General features: G+C 48.9%; 1 protein-coding gene across 4 annotated transcripts in view; it reads right to left on the bottom strand.

The window, feature by feature from the left end:
- Nucleotides 1-1,857: 1,857 nt before the first annotated feature.
- TP53BP2 (tumor protein p53 binding protein 2) overlaps nucleotides 1,858-25,157 on the bottom strand; it is an 86,983-nt gene continuing 63,683 nt past the window's right edge. For all 4 annotated transcript variants that reach the window (XM_081123931.1, XM_081123934.1, XM_081123933.1 and 1 more), the window contains 16 exons: nucleotides 22,470-22,583; nucleotides 18,993-19,075; nucleotides 17,197-17,298; nucleotides 16,177-16,351; nucleotides 15,353-15,534; nucleotides 14,626-14,790; nucleotides 14,021-14,249; nucleotides 12,702-12,809; nucleotides 12,228-12,376; nucleotides 11,045-11,504; nucleotides 9,304-10,076; nucleotides 8,435-8,572; nucleotides 7,577-7,710; nucleotides 6,598-6,764; nucleotides 5,123-5,322; nucleotides 1,858-2,660 (listed from right to left, as the gene is read on the bottom strand). In XM_081123931.1, coding sequence (XP_080980057.1) covers nucleotides 2,619-2,660; nucleotides 5,123-5,322; nucleotides 6,598-6,764; nucleotides 7,577-7,710; nucleotides 8,435-8,572; nucleotides 9,304-10,076; nucleotides 11,045-11,504; nucleotides 12,228-12,376; nucleotides 12,702-12,809; nucleotides 14,021-14,249; nucleotides 14,626-14,790; nucleotides 15,353-15,534; nucleotides 16,177-16,351; nucleotides 17,197-17,298; nucleotides 18,993-19,075; nucleotides 22,470-22,583 — 3,221 coding nt within the window. In that variant the 3' untranslated portion in view covers nucleotides 1,858-2,618. The remainder of the gene's footprint in view (nucleotides 2,661-5,122; nucleotides 5,323-6,597; nucleotides 6,765-7,576; nucleotides 7,711-8,434; nucleotides 8,573-9,303; nucleotides 10,077-11,044; nucleotides 11,505-12,227; nucleotides 12,377-12,701; nucleotides 12,810-14,020; nucleotides 14,250-14,625; nucleotides 14,791-15,352; nucleotides 15,535-16,176; nucleotides 16,352-17,196; nucleotides 17,299-18,992; nucleotides 19,076-22,469; nucleotides 22,584-25,157) is intronic.

Here is a 25,157-nt window from a genome sequence, read left to right on the forward strand (position 1 = left end):
CTTCTAATGCCCATATTGGGAGGAAAAGGCGTCTGACCTGTCATTCCCATGGGGAACTACACATTTTTTTAAAAACCCAATTCGGAAGCTCCAGTAATTGGCCTTCAAGCAGGCGCAGCTCTGACTACGGGGGCTGCTGGTCTCTCTGGGGGAGGCCGGGCATTTTATCTGCTTTGCCACTTGGACTTCACTGTGGGGGTGAGTGCGCTGAAAAGCCTCGCTCACTGGGCTGCTGTCTGGGATCCTGGGGGATCACAAAAAATTAGGATATAAGACTTAAAATAGGTAAATGCCAGCCTCCTAGTTCAGGAAAAGAGAGAAAGATGGGTTCCCCGGATTCAACTCAAATAAGTAGGTTCTTTGAGGGCCCGGAGGAGACCAACAGTATTGATGAAGGAATGAAGATTAATGAGGCCATGTGGTTTCATCCATCCAGCAGCACAGAGTTAGGACAGGCTTGGATGTTGGGAGTGACTAGGGATTGAAGGTGGGCAAGGGAAGTGTGGCCAGGGGACCAGGGAGTTGAGGATGGCGAATGGAGTGGCTGAAAAAAAATCAGGCAAGACTACAACAAAGAAATATACCCAAATGTTAATACTGGTCTACCCTCCACCACCAAACCTCCTATAAAATATTTCTACAAGGAGCTTTGAAATAAAGCTATTCTGATAATAAACAAGTTTAAAACCAAAAAAGGAGACCGAAAACAAACATTCCAACTTTTAGGCTAAAAAACGAATGTGAGATGATGGTGTTTTCCTAATTTTCACACACCTGCGCATACAGAACTCAGTGGTGTCCCCAACGGGGCGACGTATGCGGAGGCGATGGCGGTAAAGCCCACTCCCGGCGAGGAAGACAAGCGCAGCGGGATCGCGTGAACTGGGCAAGGGCCCGTGATGGATCAGTGAGTGCACCAGCCCAGGACTAGACTCCACGCGGTATTAGTCCCGTCACTGTGGTAACATATTAGCATGGACGCAGAAAACACCCGTTACATTAACTCACGGTTCTGGAGGCTGGAAGTCCAAGATCCAGGTGCCAGCAGTTTCGGCGTCTGGTGAGGACTCGCTTCCCCGCTTGCAGGTGGCAACCTTCTTGTATCCTCATGTGGGGGGGGGCAGCCCTGCCCCTGCCTCCCACACAGACACTGATCCCATCACGGGCCCCACCCACATGACCTCATGTAAACCTATCCCCCAAAGTCCCCACCTCCAAACACCTGTACACTGGGGGCTAGGGCTTCAGCATGCATTTTAGGGGGGACACACACATTCAGTCTATAGCACCAGGGGACAGGGATATGTGTGTTGGGGGGTCTTTAGAATTCTCTCTACCATACATGTCTTCTGACATACATTAGTTCATGTTGTCACAATTTCTCCATTCATCTTCCTTTCTTGCTAGTTTAGCTACTCATAAAAACGTATAGAGAAAAGTGACCATTGGTGTGTGTTTTTATTTGTATCTTCTATTAAATAAAATACTTCCACTAAACAAAATGGGTTCCGAAACAATCCACGAGCTTGGTAACGTAGTAAAACGATGTGGACACTTTGTGTTAAGTTTCTGTCCCATAAATCAATGTCTATAACTGCAAAAACATGAGACAATATGGAGACAAAAAACAGTGTATTCGATCACCACGGTCTCGAAGATCTTTTTAAAAAAAACCTTAATTCTATATCAAAGACCATCACAAAACTCATGGATTGCAAAACGGAAGACTTCTCCCATTTGATCACACGGCCGGTAAGGAAATCCTATTTTTTGGCTGGGTAGGAGATCTCAACGGCTGTGGACCTTGAACAAGGCCGTGTACGTATCACGTGGAAGGCTAAAACCAGAAAAAAAGCACAGAGTCCAAAAGTTTACTTTTATTACAATTGTTTTTAAAAGTCAGCTATGATCTTGACCGATATGGGTAAGTCTGTAACAAGTCTCTAATGTCCAAGATATAAAAGGCAATAAATATAGATTCAAATTCAGCCTAAAAACGGGACTCTAAACCTAATTATCTGTAGTGTCACTTGGTTTCGGTATTTCAAATATATGCATAATTCTTAAAATGCTACAAGAACGCGTAAAGTTATTGCTCACTGGCTACCAACTAACCGTTCTCCACTGACAACGTACCCGGGTGCGGTACCTTCGAGCCTTCGTGAGGGGCCCCTGAGGGCTGCTGGTGCTGGGGGACCATCAGAGGTGGCGCCGTGATGGCACTGGTCCTTTCCGGTGGGGGGACAGGCACAGGGGCAGGTGCTGAACAACTCCAACCAAGCGGGACAGGAAGGTGACTTCCCAGCCGTCCCACAAATGGTCCCGTTTCTTGCAGAAGACAGGCTGTCCCTGTGTCCCCGAGTGCTCCCCGGAACGCCTGTCCCCCGGCGCAGTGAGGTCAGCTTGCTTCTTACAAGCCCCACGTCCTGGTGCCGCATGTCGTCCACGGACAGTGAATCTTCGATCCTTCATTTTCTTCCAGAGCACATTCTCCGCGGCTTTCAAGTTACATTGTCATTAAGACAAGGTCTTGTGACGTTTGTGCCCAAAACAATCGTATTACTTCTTCTTAGTGATAACAGAGATCGATTCTTCATTAACTACAACTCTATCAAGTTTCAGGCCAAGCTCCTTTGTCTTGGTTTAATCCTCGGATACAGCTGTAAGAGAGTTTATAAAATATTTACATACGTACAAACATCTCGAAAAATATTAGGGAGGGGCCGGGCTGATGGGACAGGAAAGAAACGAAGCTAAGGAAAGGACTCCTCCTGCCACGTGAAGCACCTGAGGACACGGGGATTCACATTTAGCAACTCTCCCGCTCAGCTCAGCTCTCCTGCAAGGACATTCAGAAGTCACAGGGTCCCTTAACGGTGACAAGAGCACCGTGCAGTGATAGAAATCCACGGCGCTCTGAGCATGAACTACCTCAATCTGCACAGCTTGGTGAGCTGCAAATCACGTCAGGCCAGAAATCAGGCTGCTGACGGTGACCTGCACCTGAAGCTTCCACTGCAGGGGAAGCGATAAGAGATTCAGCCTCTTTCAACTTGGTTCACGGTGGACAGGACGCTGTGTCATGGGACGCCGGGCTGTCAGGGACGAAATGCCACAGACTGAAAGTCTACAGATTCGAGGAAGGATAAGTGGTGTGTTTTGTTTTAGGATTTTGTGGGCTTGTGTTTTCCATAACAAGAGCTGGAGAGGAGCATGTATGCGAAGGTCACGAGATCTCCAGTCTCCAAGCCAAGAGCAAGCCAAGCTAGTGATTCAACTAGAAAACCCAACAAAAGCCGCCCCCTCCCTCCCCCCCTCTCACAAAGGGAAAAAAGACTTTACTGAAAGAAAGTCGTCAGGCTTCCAGCCAGGACTGAAAAGCAAACTGGTGGATCGGCGCTATATAGAGGATTATTTTTGCCACTGAGAAAAGATATTTAGCCAACACAATTTTATTAACTCGTACCTGGGCTTCTCACTAAAAATTCAACATTTATGCAAGTTTTTTTAATTCCAAAGAAAGGAGAAAAAAAAACCTCTCTATAGAGGCCACTTCTATCCAGAAAGATTTCCAAAGGACTGAGACTATTTAAATGCTGGGCTGAAATGAAAGTCTTCAGTCAGAGCCTGGGAGCCACACAGGAGGCCGACCTGGGTCTCCGCCCACGGTTTCCACACCTGGGGGCGAATCCCTGCCCCCGAGTGTCACTACCCGCAGGGCCTCCTCGTCAGGGACTAAAATAAGCCCCAAATAAGCAACCAGCTCTCCGAGGCAGAGCTTTTGTCGGGTAAGAAATGGTAGAAGTCAGAGTGCTTATCTGCTGATGTCTGTCCGAGACACACAGTCGTGACACTTCTCTGGTGCTAAAGATTTAGCAGAAGCGAATCTTAGGGTGCTCGAAAGAGACCCACCTCTGTATTTCTACTTCAACTGGTAACTTAAACGCCTTTTAAAGGGCTCCGTGGCCTGATTTACTTCACTCCCATCGCTCTCTATCATTTACATTATGATTACATGAAGGATCACTGTTTAATAATAAATTCTGCCGTCACGGAGGCAGCCGTCGGATGGATGAAGTCATTCAGGCTGCCCAGGAGACAAGCGACAATGGAGAAGGCAGGGTCGGGAGGAGGTGGTGCCAGTCACCGTCCAGCCAGCCAGGCCCCGACGTGAGTCACTCGGACCAGCTGGGCAGCAGGGGGCTCAGCCAGAGCCTGGGTCCCGGCCTCCAGGCCAGAGTAGGAGCTAAGTGGGCACAGGCCACGTCTGCCTAACAGCGGATGAAATGCACCTGCCTTACCCTGTCCCAGGAGGCGACCGTCTCCAGCCTCCCCGCCTTCGTCCCGCTGGCCCGGTCACCCAGGTCCTAGGGCTCTTGGTCCTAGGGTGCTCCCCACCCGCGTGCTGGGCGCTGTGGGTCGCATCGGCCCCTCCCGCCCCCGGGCTCGCCTTTACTGCCCCACGGACAGGTTCCGCAGGCACTTGCACCTTTCAACTTTTATGTCAGCCTCTCAACAAACCTCAGCATTTCTCTCCCTCTTTCTCACACGTCCAACGTGCCCCCAGGGGACCCCTGAGCGAGGCTCATGCAAAGCCCGGGAAGATGCCACTCCCACCCTTCCCTCTGTCCCACACACCAGCCTTCTCCCTGGGCACCCTCCTGAGGGTCTTTATCTGCTGACAGCCCCCCTCTCGTGGGTTCTTGATGAATATGATCTTATCATTTCCTTGAGGGTTTTATGAAACTTAAAATCCAACAGCAGAGAAAGAGCGAAGACTCCTGTCTTCCGCGCCCTACTCGAGCTCGCTCCCGGATCTGCAAATCCCGATTTAAACAAGTTTTAACTCTTATTTCAAATGTCAGCCGGTGACTTAGCTTTACTTGTAAACGCAGGCAGGAGCCCTGGCTGCCAGGGGCTGGCAAACACGGAACCGTGCTGTTGGTCATACGTAGGAATCACTGGAAAATGTGGCTTTTGGTCTAAACCTAAGACGGTCAGCATTTAAAAGTTCCACGCCCCGCGGGCAAAGGGCAGCCGGCCGCGCTGTGTCCTAACGTGCGGGGGTCTGCGCAAAGGCCCCGTGACACCCACCCGGACATCCGAGGGGCGCAGGACTTACCCCCAGCAGGTTGCGGGGCACGTAGCCCTCCCTCTCGTCCAGGCGCGCCCACCACCACTCGGTTTCGCACTCGTCCTCCCGGCGGACGACTGTCATGCAGTCGCCTTCCCTCAGGGGCAGCTCGTCGTGGTTCTGAGGCTCGTAATCCCAGAGCGCGTAAATGACGCCTTTGTTCATTATGCCCATTTTCTCCTGAACGCCTAGAATCAGACGGCAAGAAAGGGCACAGAGTGTGTCGCCTGGCGCAGCTGTACCAGGCCAAAGGGGCACCGGTGGCACGCGCTGGGCCGCGAGCGCTTCCTCCGCTCAACATTCGCCAACGCGCAGCCCCCCGGGCGGGCGGGGCGGGGGGAGCAGGCGGAGACAAGCTCCACACGCTCACAGCCGCCACAGCACCTCCAAAACCAGTCTGACTCAGAGCACAAAGGCTCTGCACGCCCAGGGATTAAAAAAAAGAAAAAAAAGTGTGACTGATACGCCCGTCGGCTTCCAGCCTACTCGTGAGTATGGCGACAGGGAACTCCGGGCACACGCTTACTTCGGCCTCGCCCTAACACTCAGGGCGGACAGGGAGCAAAGGAGCAGAAGTGTGTAGCTATTAAAGTGGCCTCCATTGATCTCCAAACGGGGAAGCGGAGAAGAAAACCAGGTACGATAGGCCGGAACGCAGAGTGAGGATTTTAGACACGATAAAAAATGTCGGCACACAGTCGGCTCTAAAATGAGAGTCCGAATTCTAGGAGACAGTGAAATCCACTAGCTGGGGAGGGAGATAAACGCTCCGAAGGCCCCTTTCCAGCAGAGTTAACGTCACCCTAGTGCCCCCTTTCTCCACGGTGCCCTCCTCCCCTGCAGGGCACTGCTAACGAGTAAAGGTCCTCAGCGGGCAGGCGGCAGGAGGGACGCGGGGAGGGGGGGGCATTAGGCAAGAAGGGCCCCGAGCGAGCACTGCGGAGTGCACTATTATTTTCGCCTTGTGTTTGCAGGAGAGCCAGGAAAATACCTGCCTGCTTTTAGTCAGGTTCTTCCAACTTAACGTGGACACTAAACTGTCCATTAGGAACTTATTCCGATGCCACCTAATACGAGGCAGCCCCTCAATCTGGGCAAAAATGAAACAAATGAAAATGGGGGCAAGTAGATTTCCAAGTTTCCCGTTGAGAGACCTGGGTCGAAATGACCGACTCCGCCCTAGAACCGGAGGTGGGAAGGAGGGGACTCCGGTTACGTAAGTTACACAGACACAGCATCGCCCGCTCAGTGGCAGCCTCGGGAGAGGATCTCTGGAGGATCAGGAGCCACGGGTGCCACCAGATCAGACACGGGGCGCCACCGTCTTTGGTGGCGGCAGGGGTCCCCGGCAAGCACACAAAAGCTGCACTACTGTGCGTGGTCGAGGCGGCCCTGTTTATCCAAATGACGGAAACACTTATCGAGTCCCGCCCGGGAGAAGCGGGCGCCGGGCGGGGACGCACCGTAGAGAAACTGGGAGCACTGCGCGTAGCCCTCCTCCATCTCCTCGCACTTGTCGGCGGCCGTCTGCATGTCGCTGTAGGTCATGGCGAACACGGCGGCGCCCGACTCCACCAGGAACTTGCAGACCTGCACGTTGTTACAGGAGGCGGCGCAGTGCAGCGGGGTCCTGCGGGGGACACACGGCGGGGCCTGAAATGTCTCCTTCCACGGAGGGGCGCCCGCGGGGATCAGGGATCTGTACAGGACGCTCGTGAGTCTGTCACCTACTAAGCCCTTTCTTCTGGGACCCTCTCTTCACGGCTTCTTTGAAACCAGTCACACGCGGCCACGTGGCAAGGACGACGGTGGGAGCGCTGGACTGCACGGGGCCGGGGAAGCGGGGAGGGGAGGGGAACCCAGGAAACGAGCGCAAGGGCATGGCGGGGGAAGGGAGGCCTGCTGGAACCAGCATTTCTCGAATCTGCTGGACATGCTGATCAGCGGTGTGCCACTTTGTGACATCTTATTTTGATTACGTAAATACTAAGCTTTTAGCCCGGCCGGCGTGGCTCAGAGGTTGAGCATCAGCCTACGATCCAGGAGATCTCGGTTCGATTCCCGGTCAGGGCACACGCCTGGGTTGGGGGCTCGATCCCCACTGGGGATCATGCGGAGGCAGCCGATCAGTGACTCTCATCATTGATGTTTCCCTCTCTCTCCCCCTCTCCCTTCCTCTCTCTGAAATCCATAAAAAAAACACACAAAAAACACACAATAAACTTTCAAACCTCCATCTGCTCCCAGCATGGGAGTGAGATGCCTGTTCCACGAGGACATATCAATTCCTCAAAAACGCCCACGTTCCCCCTTCTAGGTAACAGGCGGTGTGAGGACAGACAGGACACACTTCCTCCTACAGACTGAGGGACAGCACCGCTCTCCCTGCCTACGCGCAGCAGACACAACTCGAGGGTGAGCAGAGCTGCAAGGAAACCTCACCACCCATCGCTGTCGGCGGCATTTACGTTCACACCGAACTGCACCAGGAACTTCACGATTTCCGTGTGGCCGGCGCACACCGCGTTGTGGAGCGCCGTGATGCCTTCGTCGTTGGGCAGGCTCGGGTCGTCAACCTAGGCCAGCAACGGGAACGATGAGCTGCTCGAGTTTCCTGACACCTGGACTGTCCCTATTTACTGGCTCTTTGGGATCATGAGAACAGAAATAGACTCGTGGTCTTTCTTTTTTCTTTTTAATCATAATTAAAACCTACAGGAGCCAAGAAAACAATACCTAGAACAATTGCTAGAAATAAGACAGGGGAGATAGCCACATTAGGTAGGCACTTGCTATAAAAAGGTTTCTTAAAAATTGAAGGAGAAACCAGAAACTCTATCCTTATAATCGTTTTTGTTTATTTATTCCCCCAGCTTCCCACCACAAATTAGGGTCTAACTGGAAGCGGCATTTTCCACGGAAGGAAAAAAAAGGTCAACTAAAAATATGTTAAATTGTAGGCTTCTGAAAAGCAGGGACCGCATCTGTAATCTAACACTGTCGCGTATGAATCCACACACGAGCAGTTTTTCAAGGAGGGCAGTGGTCTCCCCGAGAGAGGGAAGTGCTCTAGGGGGGACCCCAGTGAAAACAGAACCTCTGCGTTATCGAAATTTTTACAGTCCCACCTTTGGAACAGCAAAGCCCGCTTGGGAGCAAACTCGGGAGTTTCTCTCCACGACCCCGCCTCCCCCAAAAGGAAATTTTAAAAACTACAGTTTCCACGTTGCAGCTTCCCGATTAGAGCTTTCGAGCAAACCATAACACAAGGTCGTGCTTCAGAAACGAACTCCGTCCCACCTCATAAATAATCCTCTGCACAAGGTCAAATTCTCCCTCCAAAGACGAGTCCAGGAGTAAGGCGAGGGGGTTGAATTTCACCCTCATTCCGTGAGCAATTCGCTCGGAACCGGTTTTACGTAAGTTTGTCCTCTTGCCCTGCAGAAGAAAACGGTGGAAAAATAAGGACCCTGGTCTCAGCGAGAGACCGACGACAAAAAGGAGCGATGATATCTCAGCCGAGTTGGTAAAAGACGCATAAGATACATACTCAGCACTTTATTACTAAAGTGTAACATTATTCAGAAAGGTGTAGAAACCACAACAGCTTAAGGGATATACCCACGGAACAAAGTGGAAGGAACGTAACTTTTTCAAGCCTAGTGAGATACATTTGTTCATCAGCAGGAACTGAGCCAAGGGGACCATGTCCAGTGACAGGCAGGCTCGTTTTCTGTCAAGTTCAAAACTGGCCAACACTGGTCTTTAAATTATCTATTTAATATAGCAAACCCCACACAGTTAAATAGGGCAAGAGCTAACCCTAACCCTACCCCTCTCCTCCTTCCTCTCTAAAAATCAGTAAAAATAAGAAAGAACAAGACTCTGTTTCCTTCACAAAAAGGGGAGAGGGTGTCTTCTGATAAAACAAAAATGTACTTCATACTGAGCATATTCATTTTTGACATTTCTAAGATCCACTGTGTGCCGAAGGAATTATAAAATAAAGAGGCAATCTGCGGGGCACGTGTACTACAATAGGCAATTTAAACACAAACCTTCCTTGCGAACGGCTGTCCGTTACTTGCAGGTGCCTCACTGAGTTTTGACGATCGCCGCCTAGGAGCGACGAGGCTCCCGAAGCCATCACGAGACGCCACGTTACTTACCGGAGGAAGCGACACCTGCCCGGTGATCTCAGGAGGACGCATGCTCCCCGAGTCTTCCCCCGGCGCCTCTGGCTCCCCCGATGGGTACGGCGGTGGAGGGTAAGGGGGATACTCCTCCAGGTACACTTCGAGCAGATGGGGAGCCTCTGGGTTTGGTTCTTCCACATTATTCTGGAAATTCGGGCTGGCGTCTGGGACTCCCTCCGGCATATAATCAAGGCCCGGGGAAGGAGCCGGCACGTCGCTGTTCTCTGGGCTGGCGTTCCCAGCTTCCTCGGGGGACACTGGCTCGGGAACCAGAGATGCCACCTCCTTCTCGGGCTCCCCGTGTAAATAGGGGTTCTGGATGTCCACGGGGCTCTCGGAGCCGGCGGTCACCGGGGTGGGCTTGGGCGGGTAGGATGGCACCGAGATGGTCTCCATGGCAGCTATGGTGGTCCTCTGGTACAGCAGCTTCTGAATGTTCGGCCCATTGGGGCCCTCGGGCTCAGTGATGGAGCTCCGCTTCTTCAGCGGCCTTGGCGCGTTGGACAGTTTCTTCCGCAGGGCTTCCAAGTCGGCGTCGCTCTGGTTTCGGTAGGGATGCGACAAGAAAGGCAGCAATTTGGTGGGGCTGAGGGGTCGAGGAATCCTTTCGTTTTCGTGGCTCTCCTGCACTGAAGAGGCCGGCTCTGTTTCGGGCTCCGGGCCGCCGGGCTTGCCCTGGGTGCTGGAGTAAATGTTGTCCGGGGGCTGCTGCTGATTCTGGGCAGCAATCACAGGCTTGCCATAGACTAATCGGAAATGGAAAAAAGCTCTGATTAACGTTAACTAAACAAAACAGGCACGTGACAGGCACGGCTAACAATAATTAAAGCTGCTCTTAATTTCAGAGTTACTACACAATACCCTTCGCTACAACTCATTTTTTAAAACGACAAAGCAAAGCTTCCTGCTTTGCCTAATAGACTTACTATAGCCGATTGTAGCACGCGCCATTCTTTTATGTACTAATAAGAAAGAAAATGCTGCCAATTATAAGAAACCACTGGCTGTGGCATCCAAATTTAAAACGGCAAAATGCAAAAAAACTGAGAATCACTGGAAATTGGTAACCCTTTCGTGCACCCAGATTAAAACTGAACACACACTGTCCCGTCTTTCAGAATTTTCCAAAGTAAATCCATATGAGAAATCAAATTTGATTTACAAAATTATTATATTATATTATAATTATTATATTATATTTACAAAATTATTATATTATATTTACCAAAACTATTCCCCTTACCATTCTGAGTATATCAGTATTATCTACTTCCCAAATTACATTAGCAGTCAGTTTTTACCGAGACCCATGAAAAGAGTAAGATGTGCATTTATGTTAATTCTTTGCTGTCTCACTGTGACATTTTAGGCCACAATTGCACGCTCGCTTCATGACTAGAAAGCCATTTTCTTTCAACTGGAAGCTGGTGAACTTTATCCTAGCCCTATAACGGCTCTTAGAAAGAACAAATGACCAGGTTGCGTACGTTTAACCAAGTTATCTCTTTGTGTTTTTATAGTTACCTAGTGGCTAGTGTGCTCATCAGAACAACTTAAACTACGACAGGGAGGGTTGTTTCTTAAAAAAACACCTCCACAGGGGTAGCAGTCCTCGCACCAAGGAAACACCTGGTCACGTCCTTTACCGACGGAGGACAGCTCCGGTGCGGGACTCACACCAGTCTCCCGGGTGAAAATAAGGCGGGAAGCTTACCGCTGGAGAAGTGCAGCCCTCGGGGTTGCGTCTTGGTCAGGGCGCTCTGCACGGCCTGCTGGAAGTTCTTCCCGGGGGCCTGGAGCTGCGTGTACATGGAGTAGATGGAGCTGGCTGCCACCGTCTGGGGCTTCCTGAAGGGGGGCAGGGCGGCATCTTTGGACGGCTGCGGAGTGAAGGGCCGGACGGCGGCGGCAGGCGGGCTTTCCTGCTTCGAGCCTGGGAGGCCGGCTTGGTCCTGGCCGCCCGGGGGCGCGCCGGGGGCCAGCAGGACCCTCGGCTGCTGCCCCGAGGCCTTGGGTTTGTTCCCCACGGACGCGACGGCCGTGGACAGCTGCTGAGGATTTCCATCGGGCTTAACGTCTGACGGGGACTGGTTCGTCTGTCCAAAGTAAGGCAAATTAATCTGCTTGGGTTTTGATGGGACGGGAGGTGGTACTTTCACATTTTTATTTGCAGCCTGTAAGACAAACACACACGGAGCCAGTAAAAATACTGTAGAGCTGGGGACACAGGACGTCCTACAAAACCGGACTCCACAAATGTAAGTGAACACTAAAAATACTAGTGCTGCGTGTCTGAATCGTTCAAACTGGAGCTTTAAATCTCTGAAACGAATCACATTTAATAGGGGACTTCAGTGACACGGTACGATTCCCACCCTGAACGACCTCTTCTTCGTTACCATTTCCTGTCCTCAGCGCCCCCTGGAACCTTCTAACTACCTTTTTGTATTCAGACGACATCGATACAGAAAACCACCCGGTTCACTGGAACCTCATGCCATCTCGGCCCCTGTGGTTCGAAAATGCCAAACTGGGAGCACGCGGCCACAGCCGGCTTGTCTGAGGCTGGGATCCTAACAGACGAACCACCATCAAATCATCTGACATCAACTCAGCTCCAAATGTTGAGGAAAGGAGGGAACGGAGCCGCACACATTCGAAGCCCTTCAACGCTCTCGTATGTTTCAGAGAATGACAAGAAATACGACCTGGGTGCAGGCACGTCAGCCATTCCCCACTACGGTGCGACACCCAGAAGAGACGCGAGCAGCAGAACTGGTAACAGCAGGATGTGTAACGCTTCCTAACCTGCCAGGCGTATCTGGCTTTTTCCCCTGCTCTCCCTCAATACACTTAGAATTGCCGCTGAATTTTAAACCCGGGGTATTCTCAAGCACCTGAGCATCCCGCAGGATATCTTCACTGCTCTGGTTTTTCCTCAGGGCCCCAAAGGAGGGCGGGGCGGCGGACTGGTCCACGGTGTCAAACATGGAAAAGGGCCGCACTTTCTTCTCTCTGTCCCTCAGCGGAACGTCCCCATCATCGGCTGGAGAAGACGGAAGGAGAAAAAAAAAAAAATCACATTGATACTCAAACTGTTTATGATAAACTCTCGTGCAGAAGTTTCGCTCTCAATCTCTTTGAAACCCTGTACCCACGAAGTGATTCCCGGTTTTTAAACGAAGCTGACTGAGGAGGAGCCCAAGCACGACAATGCTGGTGCTACCTACTTCCCCGGCTAAGTGAAGGCGCTCTGGAAATACCGTCCCTGGTTTTTAACACCCTAGAAAACAGACGATCTAGAAAAGAGCACGAGGCCCCTTTTACACGGCCCACGGAGGAAGTTCGGGAGCCGCGCCCAGGAGCCTCACCTGGGTCTGGAGAGTTCCCGGAGCTTTTCGGGACAGAAGCAGAGGCTTGGCTCGGGAAAAGGTCTGCATTTGGACTCCAGTCAGGGCCGAGTGAATGGATTTTTGAGCCTAGAATAGAGAAAAGGGACCACAAATAACCCGGCATCCTGAAGAGATTTTTAATGATTTGTTTTCCTAACAAGTGGAACCTCTTAAAAACAGCTTTAAATTTCAGATTCAACCATCCCAAATCAACTTATTTAGAAAATAATAGATTGTGTTATTTCTAATTTAAGATTTTTTCCCCCCCTTTCTCAAACAACTTAAAATTAATCGTGGGAAACAGAAAGTCTGCCAACAAGGACACATTACTCTTGGCTGGGTAAGAAAACATCACCATCACACCCAGGAAACGGTCCCTAATTTAGCAGACGGGGGCCCTAGGTGAATCTTACCTAACGACACCACAAGTGCCCACGCACTACAGAAAGGCAAAGACGCAGATTCTGACCCATGACGTCGACTAGTCTTCCCCAACCCAGTGGAGTCAGGTTTTTGCTATGCTGGTATTTAAGTTTGAAACTTTCTATTTCTCCTTATAGAAACAAAACAAAAGCACCTCTACAATAAAACCCACCAGGTACCATCGCTTCGCAGTGGCAACTATAGCAAAATAACAATTGCAAAGTTAGCAAACCTGTGCCCGAGGGCAGTTAGGAAAAGAGGCCATGCCGGCTGTTACTGGTTTCTTCCAAGGGTTGGAAAAATGTTTTTACCCCGCTTTTCCCACAGCCCTCCCTTCCTTTCCCTCCTGTTACAAAACTCCGGCTTGCACGTCCCCTGCATCTAAGGCCTGCCCAGAATGCGAAGCTCACTAACGCAGGAGCCTCCGCGAGTCTCACCTCACCTCCCAACATGTTTTCCTTCACTCTAGAAATCATCGGCAGGCACGTGCTCAAGCGTAAGCACATCTGATGTAAGCACCGTTTATCAACGGTGGGCTTGCCACCTTGCGCTCGGCAGGAACCCCACCCCTGACCGCACACAGAAAGAAAAGCTCTCAGCTACTGACACCGACCACAATTTCCTTACCCACGAGGAAGAATTCACAACAATTTTCAGATTTGCAAAAATAGTACAGCCTGCTTCAGTTCCTGAATGGAACGGAATCATTACTTAGGGTTAAGAAACTTCCTGCCCCAGCAAAGAATCAAAGAGGTTCTTAGAATTTAAACACAAACAGGGATGGGGAAGACATCTGAAAGCTCATACTTGGGGACACACCGCAGTGAGGGCGGGCGGAGCCGCCCGTGGAAGGACCCGAACGTGACTGGTTTTACCTTTCGCCTGAGCCGAGGCCCCGGATCTCATGTTGGGCAGCGTGTGGACTTTCATGGGCCCCTCCACAGGCTGCATGGCCAAGGGCCCGTCGGGCAGAGCCGGCTTCACCAGCAGCTCCGGCCGGGATGGCATCCGGGGCATGGTGGACGACTGGATGTAGGGACCCACGGCAGCCACGCGGCTCGGTGCTGACACCCCTTGCGGGGGCAGGTTCCCATCGGGTGACACCTTAGGAGAAAGCAGAGGTCCTTCAGGATCCCAAGTCAGACTGGATCAAGCTCAGAAAAGGCCGTGAGATTTTCATAACGTTTCAAAAAAAAAAAAAAAAAGCCAGCTCTAGCCGACGAAGAGTCTACTAGAAACATCCCAAACAAAAACACCGCCCGCAGAACTTTCCCCCGTCCTGTGTTACAAGAATCAGCAAGAAAACCGGAGCTACGCGGCTGCTTGATCAGCACGCACAAGACGAGTGGGCTGTCGCTGAGCTGCTCTGGCACCGTCTCTCCCCAGAGGGCACAGTGTGTACTGGCCACAAAGATGCCACTGTGGGAACGGCCCTCACGGGGCCGGGGCAGCCCCTCCCGCCGCCCGGCAGCCCACTCACCGGGACGTTCTCCTTCTGCTGCAGAGCCGCTTTCTTCTTCCACAGCCGGTCCCTCAGCTCGCTCACGCGCTTGTCCATCACCGCCACCTCCGAATTGCGCTTGTTCAGACACTCCCTCTGCTGCTGCAGCTTGGCGTTCTGCTCCTGGTTCAGCTTGTTCCTTAACTGAACAGAAGGGGGGACACCAAGGCGCGCTCCGTGGAGTCGCAGGGCTCGCCACCGTACACCTTCCAAACCCCCCTCCGCCCCCCACCCTTCTCCGAACCTCAGGGTGGCTGTCTTGGTTTTTTGTTTCTTATTTGGTTTTTTGTTTCTTATTTTTAAATATGTTTTTATTGATTTGGGAAAGGGAGAGGGAGAAATATCAACCGGTTGCTTCCTGCACGCACCTCGACCGGGGATCAAACCCGAAACTGACCGGGAATCAAACCAGCAACCTTTCAGGGCACAAGACGACACCCAACTGAGCCTGTCACACAGGCCAGGGCTCATCTCGAGGCTGAAAGTGCAGTGAGAGGCCTCTGGCTGTGGTTCTGAGGACTGCCTCAGATTTCCGGTGTGAGGGACTGTAAATTTTATCCTGGGTTCTTGGAAGCTTAGGTCTGCCTCCCCTCCAACCCCTTTAAGGAAAAGACAGGGAAATCCAGCACCTCCTGCCACTTCTAAGGACAACTCCGTGTGCCTGGGGAGGGGGTTTCACCGAGCCTCACAGCAGCCCCTGGGGTACCTGCAGCTCCTTGTACAGACGATCGAGCTCGGCCACCGCGGACTGGTTGTCATGGTGGCCGTCGATCCTGCCGTTCTTGAGCATCTCGAGCTGCCTTGTAAGCTCCTCTACTTTTGACACGGCCAGGACGAGCTCCCTCTGCTTCTGCTGGAACAAACTATTCATCTGTTCAATCTCCTCCACTGGAATGAAAAAAAAAATACGAATGGACCACTTCCCAGGCGACCAGACTTCACAATGAACTTTCTAACGAAAAGCAGAGGAATTTTCCAGAAACGTCCTAGAGCCAACCTATTTGTTTTATGAGCAACTGAAACCAACAGAGACATCTCGAAATATCTGTGCCTCATTCTGAATGAACATTTAGCACAATTTGTATGATGAATACAATTAAACATTAAACTCCATCCATTTCTTGAGACTTTTTAATCTGTTTTATAATGGTAGATGGAGCTGTTAAATCACTAACATTTTAACTTAAATGGTCTTATAATAGATGGAGCTAGTAGATGACTAAAAATCCCTGCCTTCACCTAATTTTCAGTCAAAAAATAGAAAACAAATTACTACTACATTTTCCGAAGGTAACTTTAGAAGCCTGTCTACACGTTCAACGGCTGGATTCATTCAGGGGAGCCAGCGGCATCAACACTACAATGAGTTTTACTCTCAAAAAATTCTCTTTAAGTTACCCACATACAAAGTCTCATCTCACTCCTCTTACTACAAATCTATACAAACGTCCTACACAGGTGTTTCTTTAACACCCACACAGTGTCCCGTGTGGCCTTTAAAACCGAAATAAACTGGCGGGTGGGACTCACCGAGTTTCCCATTGCTTAGTCTCTTCTGTTCCACGTGGCCTTTAAGCGCTCTCACTTTTTTCAGCTTCGCTTCCTGATTCTCAGCGATTTCTTTTAGCCTCTTCAGCTTCTGCTGCTCGGCAGCCTGCTGCTGTTGCCGCTGATCCTGCTGTTTCAGAAACTTCAAGCGCTGTTCCTAGAGATGAAAGCCACGATCGGGCCCTTTTTAGCTATGAGACTGTGGGCAGCTTGCGTAAGCTCACCAAGTACGCAAGTCTGTTTCTTCATCTATAAAATGGACGACCAATAGTAACCACCTCACAGGGCCACGTGAGGGTTAAATAAAATGTGAAATGTAAACCTCTTTGCACCTTACATAGTCAAGACACTCAGTAAACACACTTAGGGCCAAAGCACTTCTTACCACCTTTAGAAAACTGCATTATACAACTTAAAATTTTCTTCTATTATATTAAACATTTTACGTAAAACTGAGAGATCTACACAATTTATAATAAAGGGTACGCTTCCCAGATTAATGTGCCTAATGCATATAACTAACACAGAAATCGTTTCAAAGTAAGACCCTAAGGCTAGAGATTTCTTCTGTTAACCTTCTTATTTGAATTTATGTCTCTGCCACTCAAGGAACGATACCCTCATGGCATCACCCAGGAGCTTGTTAGCAACTCAGAATTTCAGGCCCCACCCCAGACCTACTGAACCGGGGCCTGCATTTTCCACGAGACGCCAAGGTCATTCATACGCACACAATATGCATAAATTCATACGCCTACTGAAGTCTGAGAAGCAATGAGACGCATGATTGTGAGAAAGCCGGTGTCTGCGTGCAGAGGAAGCCGGGGGAGAATCCCATGGACGGCACTGGAGTAAAGAGGAGATAGCACCGCCCAGCGGGTGACTTTGGGGCTGAGAGTACACGCTCCTGTCTGTGAGTCACTGGCTTAATAATGAGGGTAGAGCGGAAGCAGCTTTGCAGGTGCAGGAGCGGCCCGTGAGGCCTTTCAAACGGGACACTACCTTAGTGGCCAGCATCTGCTGCTGGGCCTCTATCTGCTGCTGCTGGCGAGAGGCCATTTCCTGGAGTTCAGCGAGAGTCAGGTCCATCCTGGGACTATTAACCTACAAACAGAAAACACAAGCAATCCACTTAACACAAAACAATCACGGAGATTTCTCCCCACCCCACCCCCAGGTCTATCTATACCATTTATAAGCTTCACCTGAACCAATTATTCAGCCGGTTTTCCCCCCATAATATTAAAGAGACCACTGATTTTTATAGACACCCCCACATTGACTTATTATTAGGTTAAGGTGTAAAACATACTAATATACAGACCAACGCTCTTTTATTTTAAGTGGTAAATTTTAAATAGTTTCTATAGTCAGTGGCATAAATGGAACAACTTAGAAATACCCTGTTCTGTAGTTAATTTATATTAGGAAAGTAGTGTTTGATCATATTAAAAAATGATAGTGGGGCATTGGTGGCAAACCTATGGACCACCATTAAAAATATGACACTAGCATTAAAAAATTCAAGGTACACTGGATCATCAGGAACAAAAAGCGAGATGTCTACTCTCAGAACATCTATTCAACGTGGTCCTAGAATTTCTAGCCAGCACAATAGGACAAGAAAGACAAGTAAATTGTATCCAGACCAGAAAGGAAGAATTTAAGCTGTCACTAACTTATAGACAACAGATCATCTATGAAGAAAATCACATTGAACCTGTAAGAAAACTATCAGAATAAATTACTCAGCAAGGCTACAGGACTAAAAAAAATCAATCATATTTCTATATATAGACAAAACCAGAAATGGAAAAAAATTTAAATACTGGTTACAGTGGCATAAAAAAATCTAAAGTGCATAGAAATAAACTTAACAGAAGATATGCAGGGCCTACACACTGAAAACTTCGAAAGGCTGCTGAGAGAAAGACGACCTAAGCAAATGGCGAGACACAGCCTGACGCCCGTGACCCAAAAAGCTCGATGCTGTCAAGACGGCGATTCTCCAAACTGACCTATAGACGCGACAGAATCCCAGCCAATATTCCAGCAGCGGGCTTTTCTGTATAAACTCCTTGAGGGCGAGGAGGGAGCCCAGAAGGGAAGGATTACAGAAGGACACAGGGAAACTCTGAGGGGGTGACAGATATTTTCCTGATCTTGGCTATGGTGACGGTTTCAGAGGTGCGTGCAATATGTCAAAACTTCTCAAATTGTGCACTTAAAATGTGCGTCGTTTGTTGCATGTTGATTATACATCAGTAAAGCAGTAAAGCTGTGGTTTTTAAAAAAAAAAAAATACCCAGTGAAGGGCAAAGATATGTTGTGTCAAGATGCATTCAAATCCTGTTAATGGCGAAGACCATCCTTGCGAGTTTAGATAAATCTGGATTCTAGCAGGAGCAGGCTGGGGAACGGCAATTTAGCTAACCCCCAGCAGAATTAAAAATTCTGAGCTCCGAAAACATGTAAAGGTGCCCCAAAGATACTTGCTGACATTCGTATGCAAGAGCCAAAGCATTGCTGTGTAATTTTCCGTGTTCTAGAAGCATCCCAGCGACAAATAAAAGCACCCCAACTGAAATCTCCCTCACGCAGGCTCTCCATTTGCTTTGTTCTGAATCTGTGGCATATTCGGCATCTAATTTCTTTCAACAGTCAGCATTGTAGGCATGATTAAAATGAACTTTCTGTGAAATATAAAATAACCTTTGTCAAAGGGGCCACTGGTACAGTACCCCACTGAAAATAGCAGCGCCTGGTACATGCTCAGCGGGGGCAAGAAGGTCACTCACCCCGTTCTCCGTCCTCCGATGGTCACCGGGCACTTTCACACCATTTCTTTTTAAAGTTGGATCCTGAGGCCTCGGTCCGCTCACTAAGCACAAAATTCAAAAACCGGGCATTAAACCAGAGTTGCCAGGTACTCTAAGTGCCAGTTCATTTCTTGGTTCTGTCATCACGGCCCTTTGATATTTTTAAGTTGGAAGTAAGCTTCAAACAAGCTATTTTCTAACAGCGATGGCATTAAGGTATCAAAATTCAGCCTGTTTTAGAAAACCGTGCTTGGGACAGGGAACAGTGAGTGACCTTTAGAAAATACCACGTGCTAACTATTCCCTAGGAAGGCTGCATGATTCAGAGACCAGAAGAGGGGCGAAAAAATTAACAAAATAAATGTACTTCTGATTATGGGTAATTCGCACCATTCGCTTACAGCAGCTCCTCCTAGCTCTCCATTTAGCTCCTCGGTGGTGAAATCACGAATAGTTTCGTTGAAAGAATTAAGTGAAAATTAAATCAATCCACCCTTGTGTTCATTAAGAATGTTTTGTGACTTATACGGGAAGGAAGCAGTTGAAAATACAAGTGGTATTTTGAATACTTGGCTTATAGAGGACATTCTGTGGTAATTTATAGGTACTATGAAGTACTTCCCCATTTATTTAAGTAAAAAACTTCCGATTTCTTAGTCTGGGAAGGTACTAACTGGAAAGCACTGTATTCTGTGCTTTTTTGGCTAAAACTAGTGTTTCAAGCCAAAATAGATGGGTCTCTCAGTATCACTTAATGTACCATAAGGGGGACATAATCTTAAACTGATACATCATAGGAAACAAACAATATCAACAAAGAGAATTTTTAAAATACATGAAATTGAGCTTATATGTGTACTTCCAGAAATTAGAAAAATTAGTAAATTACCTAAAGAAATTTTAGATTAAAATTTCTTTTGAATCAAATCTCTACTGCACCTGCCTTGAAGCTTAGCACAAATTCCCATGCCAATAAATATCCTCAGAGCCCTGTATCACACTTATCCCTAAACCCTAACGTGTCAGCTTTATTTTTAAAATACTGTTCAGCCCTGGCCAGTGTGGCTCCGCTGGTTGAGAGTCATCCCATGGACCTAGAGTCACCGGTTCGATTCCCGGTCAGGGCACAGGCCTGCGTTGCAGGCTCAATCCCCAGTAGGGGGCGTGCAAGAGGCAGCTGATCAACGTTTCTCTCTCCCTCTCTTTTTTTTTCTAAAATCAATAAAACCATATTTTAAAAATCATAATAAAATTAAAAATTAAAACACTGTTCAATTCTCTGACAAAATAGCTCCAGTAATGTGTCCCATTATTTCTGCAAGAAAAACAAATCTGCCATTTAGGATCAATTGCATTCTTTACTGCCTCAAAGACAGCACCCAACCACTTTCTCCTTGCCAAGTTCAGTTCCACAGTTAGAGAGGCAAGAGCTTTAAAAATAATTCCATAGACATCCTAGGTCCCAGGTCCTAGTCAAACTGCAAGAAGAACACGGTGGCAGCCTCCTGCTCCATAATCTAGATGCCTCCACTAAAAAGGTTAATGACACCCGATTCAAGGACACTGACAGGCAGCCCTGTTTTACCCCAATTCAAACACTGTGTGGCACTGGTGTCTTGTGACCGCGTGAAAACAGCTCCTTTACCTCCCGATTCTATTTCTCACGTTACAGACACACTGACACTGCCCAGGGCGCTACTGAGAGGCTGGTTAATAATTCACCCAGCACCACCGGGAGGACAGGTGAACTGGTAGGTGAGCGGGTAAAACCCAGCCCACGTGTTAGAATACGTGCAGCCATGTCAGCAAAGGGCAGAATGAAAATGACATGCAGGTGCCGGTTTAAAACTTCAGAAAAAGACGGGTGGGGGGGGAAATACGTGCTTATTTAAATTAAACCCACAGGCCCCGGTCACACCGCAAGGCGTGTTGGCCAGCCCGGAGGAGGTGATTCGAGCTCCACTCCTGGCTCTGCCTCTGGGCGTGTGGCCCCTGACAAGTCATTTAACCCCAAGGTATCAGCATTTCTCATCTGGAGAGTGGAAGAGTCCAGACAAGTCAATTTTGGGGGTTCCCCCACGGTCTAAATTTAATGATTTCTCCTTGTTAGGTACCATATGGGCATTTGCATTAGAGTGACAAAACTGAGATTGTATAACGTCCAATAATTAACATCTGTTACCCACATTCTTGCAACCAAAAATTATATGCGGAAGTCACAAACCCTCACTTTTCCATTTTAAAAGTTCCAACATTCTTAGAAATACTTAGTAATCCGCTTCCACCAGTGGCTTCCCACGGACCTCGGGCTGGAAACGGCTCATGGTCCCACATCCTACGAGACCTCCAGGGTCCCAGGGGTTCTGTCCTCAATATCTAGCGATGCTTTGAGCATGCTATTTCTCCACGGTCATGCACTGCCTTCTACCCTTTTTCTCACTGTCATCTACAAACTCCGCTCACAACGCTCATCGCTAGAGGTGACCACCCGACTCCCGTGTCCTCCCCACTCCGGGTCCTGCCTCCATCCTGGACGACTGTCCCATCCACAAGCGAGGCCCTCAGTACTGTGGCTTCCTGGTCCCCACCCTAACCCAGGCTCACTTCACGACCAGCCAGACACCACGTCACCTGGAAGGGCTCCACCTCTGAAATCCTACATCCGAACAGTCTACTCTGTGACCACAGCTTCCTCTCACTACACCCCTGCATCGACCTGAGACGTCGCCTCTGAACGATGGCAGCCCTTCCCCCCAGCCCCTCCTATCCTCGCTTCTTCCCCACCGGCTTAGCTGTCATCCTGCCAATACCCTTTGTCCGGGTCCCACTGGCCTTCCACTGAACTGCTCTGGGATAACCCTGACCTTGGGTCAATTCAACCACCTTTCCCCCCATTACAACCCTCCGGGCTGGAGGCCTGTCCCCTGAGGTCTCGTGGTCTCCATGATCTCTCATGGGGGTCCACGGGCCTCCCTGGAGCCCACAGCCTGCTTCCCCTGGGGGGCTCTCTCCTACTCCTCACAACAGCTCAGGCTGCCAATCTCGCCCCTCACTCTCAGACGACTGCCTCCTACGTCCAAGAAAACGTGAGATGAGAAGTTCCTCCCTCGATGGCCCCACAGACACACGCATTCCCTTGCACCTGCGACAGTTTTCTCTGTGTGTTGCTACCCTGGGAGAGGCTCCCTCCTGCCTCTCCGCCAGGGCTGAGGGGTTCACCCATCAAACGCTCCCCCTCTCGTGTTCTGCTACCTCCCCCCTCCTGCGTTAAACACGATCCTAAAACGTCTCCCATCTTCAAACGGAACAAAACGAACAAGACCGTCCCCTTGTCTCCCCTGACAGTCAGGTCTTCGAAGGGTGGCCTCTCCCCACTGCTCCCACTTAGTTCTCGTGCGCCCCTCAAATCACCTGGCTCCACTCCGATGCATGAAATCCAAGTTCAAGTCTACCTACCAATGTCCCTGCCAGGGGGCCGTTCGTGCCGAAGGAAGAAACGCACTTCATTCCTCTGACTTCCAAATCGCTGCAGGACGTCGAACATCCGCTCGTTATCTGCAACGGGGCGTTCTAGAAGAAAGACATATCATCTGATCTATCCTTTGTGCAAATTACAATTGGGAATGCAGGCAACACGTAGCATCTTAGATCGTTTGTTTTCATTAAAGGACCCCTTAGAAAATGCCGTATCACAGAGGTCCCCCCACACAATCAGTGTCCAACCCGGGTGGAGAGCACTCAGGTGAGCAGACACCTCTCAGAAGAAACTGAGTAGGCCCTCCACCCCCTCACCAAACACGCACACTCTCTATTTCAAAAGAAATAACAGCCCCAGATTCCAGACGCGAAGAGAGTACTTGAAAGAAGTGAAGCAACCTCCCGTCCTGCTGGGTTGGGCCATCTTTAAAGGGCACGGGCCTTCTCATAAGGTCTGGGAGCGAAGGCCCCGCTGGCCCGTGACGACGAAGCTCAGGCCCGGGCCCGCACACGCCGAAACGCACATCAAAGGCCTCAGGGCCTGCCATTCCTCGCACCGATCGTCCCCAGCACCCTTCCTCCTTCTGCAGAGGGAGCACGTCTGTCCGACACTATCCTGTCATATTCTACATCTGCTGAAAGCTGCTTCTACGTGAAGGTAGGAAACTTATCTCTTGGTTCCCTCCCAATCGGTTCCAAAGCCCGTAACAGGCATCTAAGGCATGTTCTCTGACAAGCAATTGAGTGGGGTGTAAGGAAGCGGAGATGGCACATAAAGCTGCTCATTTTAAAAAGATCTGTCTGTGAAAGAAAGAAACTTGAGATGCTAACAAAAAGTGATACGTTAACTGTTTTTAAACAGGGAACCTTAGACAATTTATAGCAAAATAAGAGGGGGGGAGTTTAAAACATAATAACTATTACTTACTGAGAGCTGATACTAAATGGACCAGGGGCTATGCTAAGCTCCCTCCAAGTATTAACTCCTGCAACCCTCACACAATCTTATGAGATAGGTTCAATTATTACCCCAGTTCTGCAGATAAAACACTGGAGAATTACAGAGATTAAGTACCTTGCCTTCAGTTATAAAGCTAGTAAGTGACAGAGACAGAATTTTGAAACCCAAGACCTCTCTCTTAATCACACTAGACAAACCACCCTCAGATTAATTATGAGTTCACTGCGACCAATCAAAATCCCAACAGAATGTTTCATGGAGCCGGTCAAGGTAATTCTAAAATATATCCAAAACAGAAAATACAAAAGCAGAGCTCAGATATTTTTGAAAAAGCGGAAGGATGAAATAAGCACTTGCCTTACAAATGCCCAACATATTATAAAACTGTAACAAAACTGGTCCTGTCCCGCCCTGGCTGGTGTGGTTCAGTTGGTTGGGTGGCGGGGCATCCCTTGCACCGAGAGGTTGCAGGTTCGATTCCCGGTCAGGGCACATGCCTGGGTTTCAGGCTCCACCCCTAGTAGGGGACGTGCAGGAAGGAGGCAGCTGATCGATGTTTCACTCTCATATCAATATTTCTCTCTCTCCCCTTCTCCCTTCCTCTAAAAATCAATTTTAAAAAAAAATCTTTAAAAAAAATTTTTTTTAAAACTGGTTCTGTCCCACACAAGAAGAAAAACTGAAAGGAACTGGCTACAGCATCTAGAAACATCTCTTCCTAGGAGACTCCCAGGTCAGGAGTGATGTCTCGTATCACTAAGGAAGAAAAGGGCTGCTCCGTAGGCACTTAGGAAGATTCACTATCCATCTGGGAAAACGTTTAATCCCTAATTCACACTCGTCATAAAAATTAAAGAGGAGAGGGAGGGGAGGGGAAAGGAAGGAAGGAAAAGACCTTAAAACTCGGAGCATGAAATAAAGGAAGAGTATGTTTACGGTCTTGGGGCAAGGAAAGCATTTTCCTACAGAGAGGAGAACCTGGCCTGCGGTCCACAACAGAATACTCCTTGGTTTGTTTTTGTTTTTAATGCTGACAAGTCAAGAGGGAAAAGGGAAAAGGCAAAGGAAACCTGAGCAAAGGCTACAGAGAAACAATTTTTAAAAAATGGAAACTCTAAGTGCTGATAAATTTTTAAATGGGTAGTATCAGCTTAGCAAAAATTAACATAGTATTGTATCAACTGGTGATGAGGGATACTTTTAGAAATAACTGGCAGGACTGCGATTATATAGCCTTTGTTGAGGGAAATCTGCGATACTTTAAATTTTAAATACTTGACCCCTTAGCCAAGCGATCCCACTTCTTATTACGGACTCTACAGAAATGCTTGCATGTGATCGAGAGGCTCCTAAAAGGCTTTTTACTGCAGCATTTATAAAAACAAGGGCAGAATTAATATAATGTTTATGAATAAAGACATGGTTAACTATGCATACAGTTTATGCATACTATGGAAAACATATGTGATTATTAAAAATATTAAGACCTTCGAGCTATGTTGTAAGGTAAAAAAAGGGTGAACTGCAGGATATTGATACGTATGGTACTATTTACAGAAAGCAAAACTGGAGAAAGAAATAATGCACAAAACAATTTCTACAGTTACGTACGAGTGCAGAGAAAAAGTCTGAACAGCTATCTGCCAAAACTACGAGCAATTACATCAAGTGATCAGAGGATGGGTTTGGGAGAAAGACTTCCAATC

This window comes from Miniopterus schreibersii, assembly GCF_964146895.1.
Source record: "Miniopterus schreibersii genome assembly, chromosome: 21".
Taxonomy (NCBI): domain Eukaryota; kingdom Metazoa; phylum Chordata; class Mammalia; order Chiroptera; family Miniopteridae; genus Miniopterus; species Miniopterus schreibersii.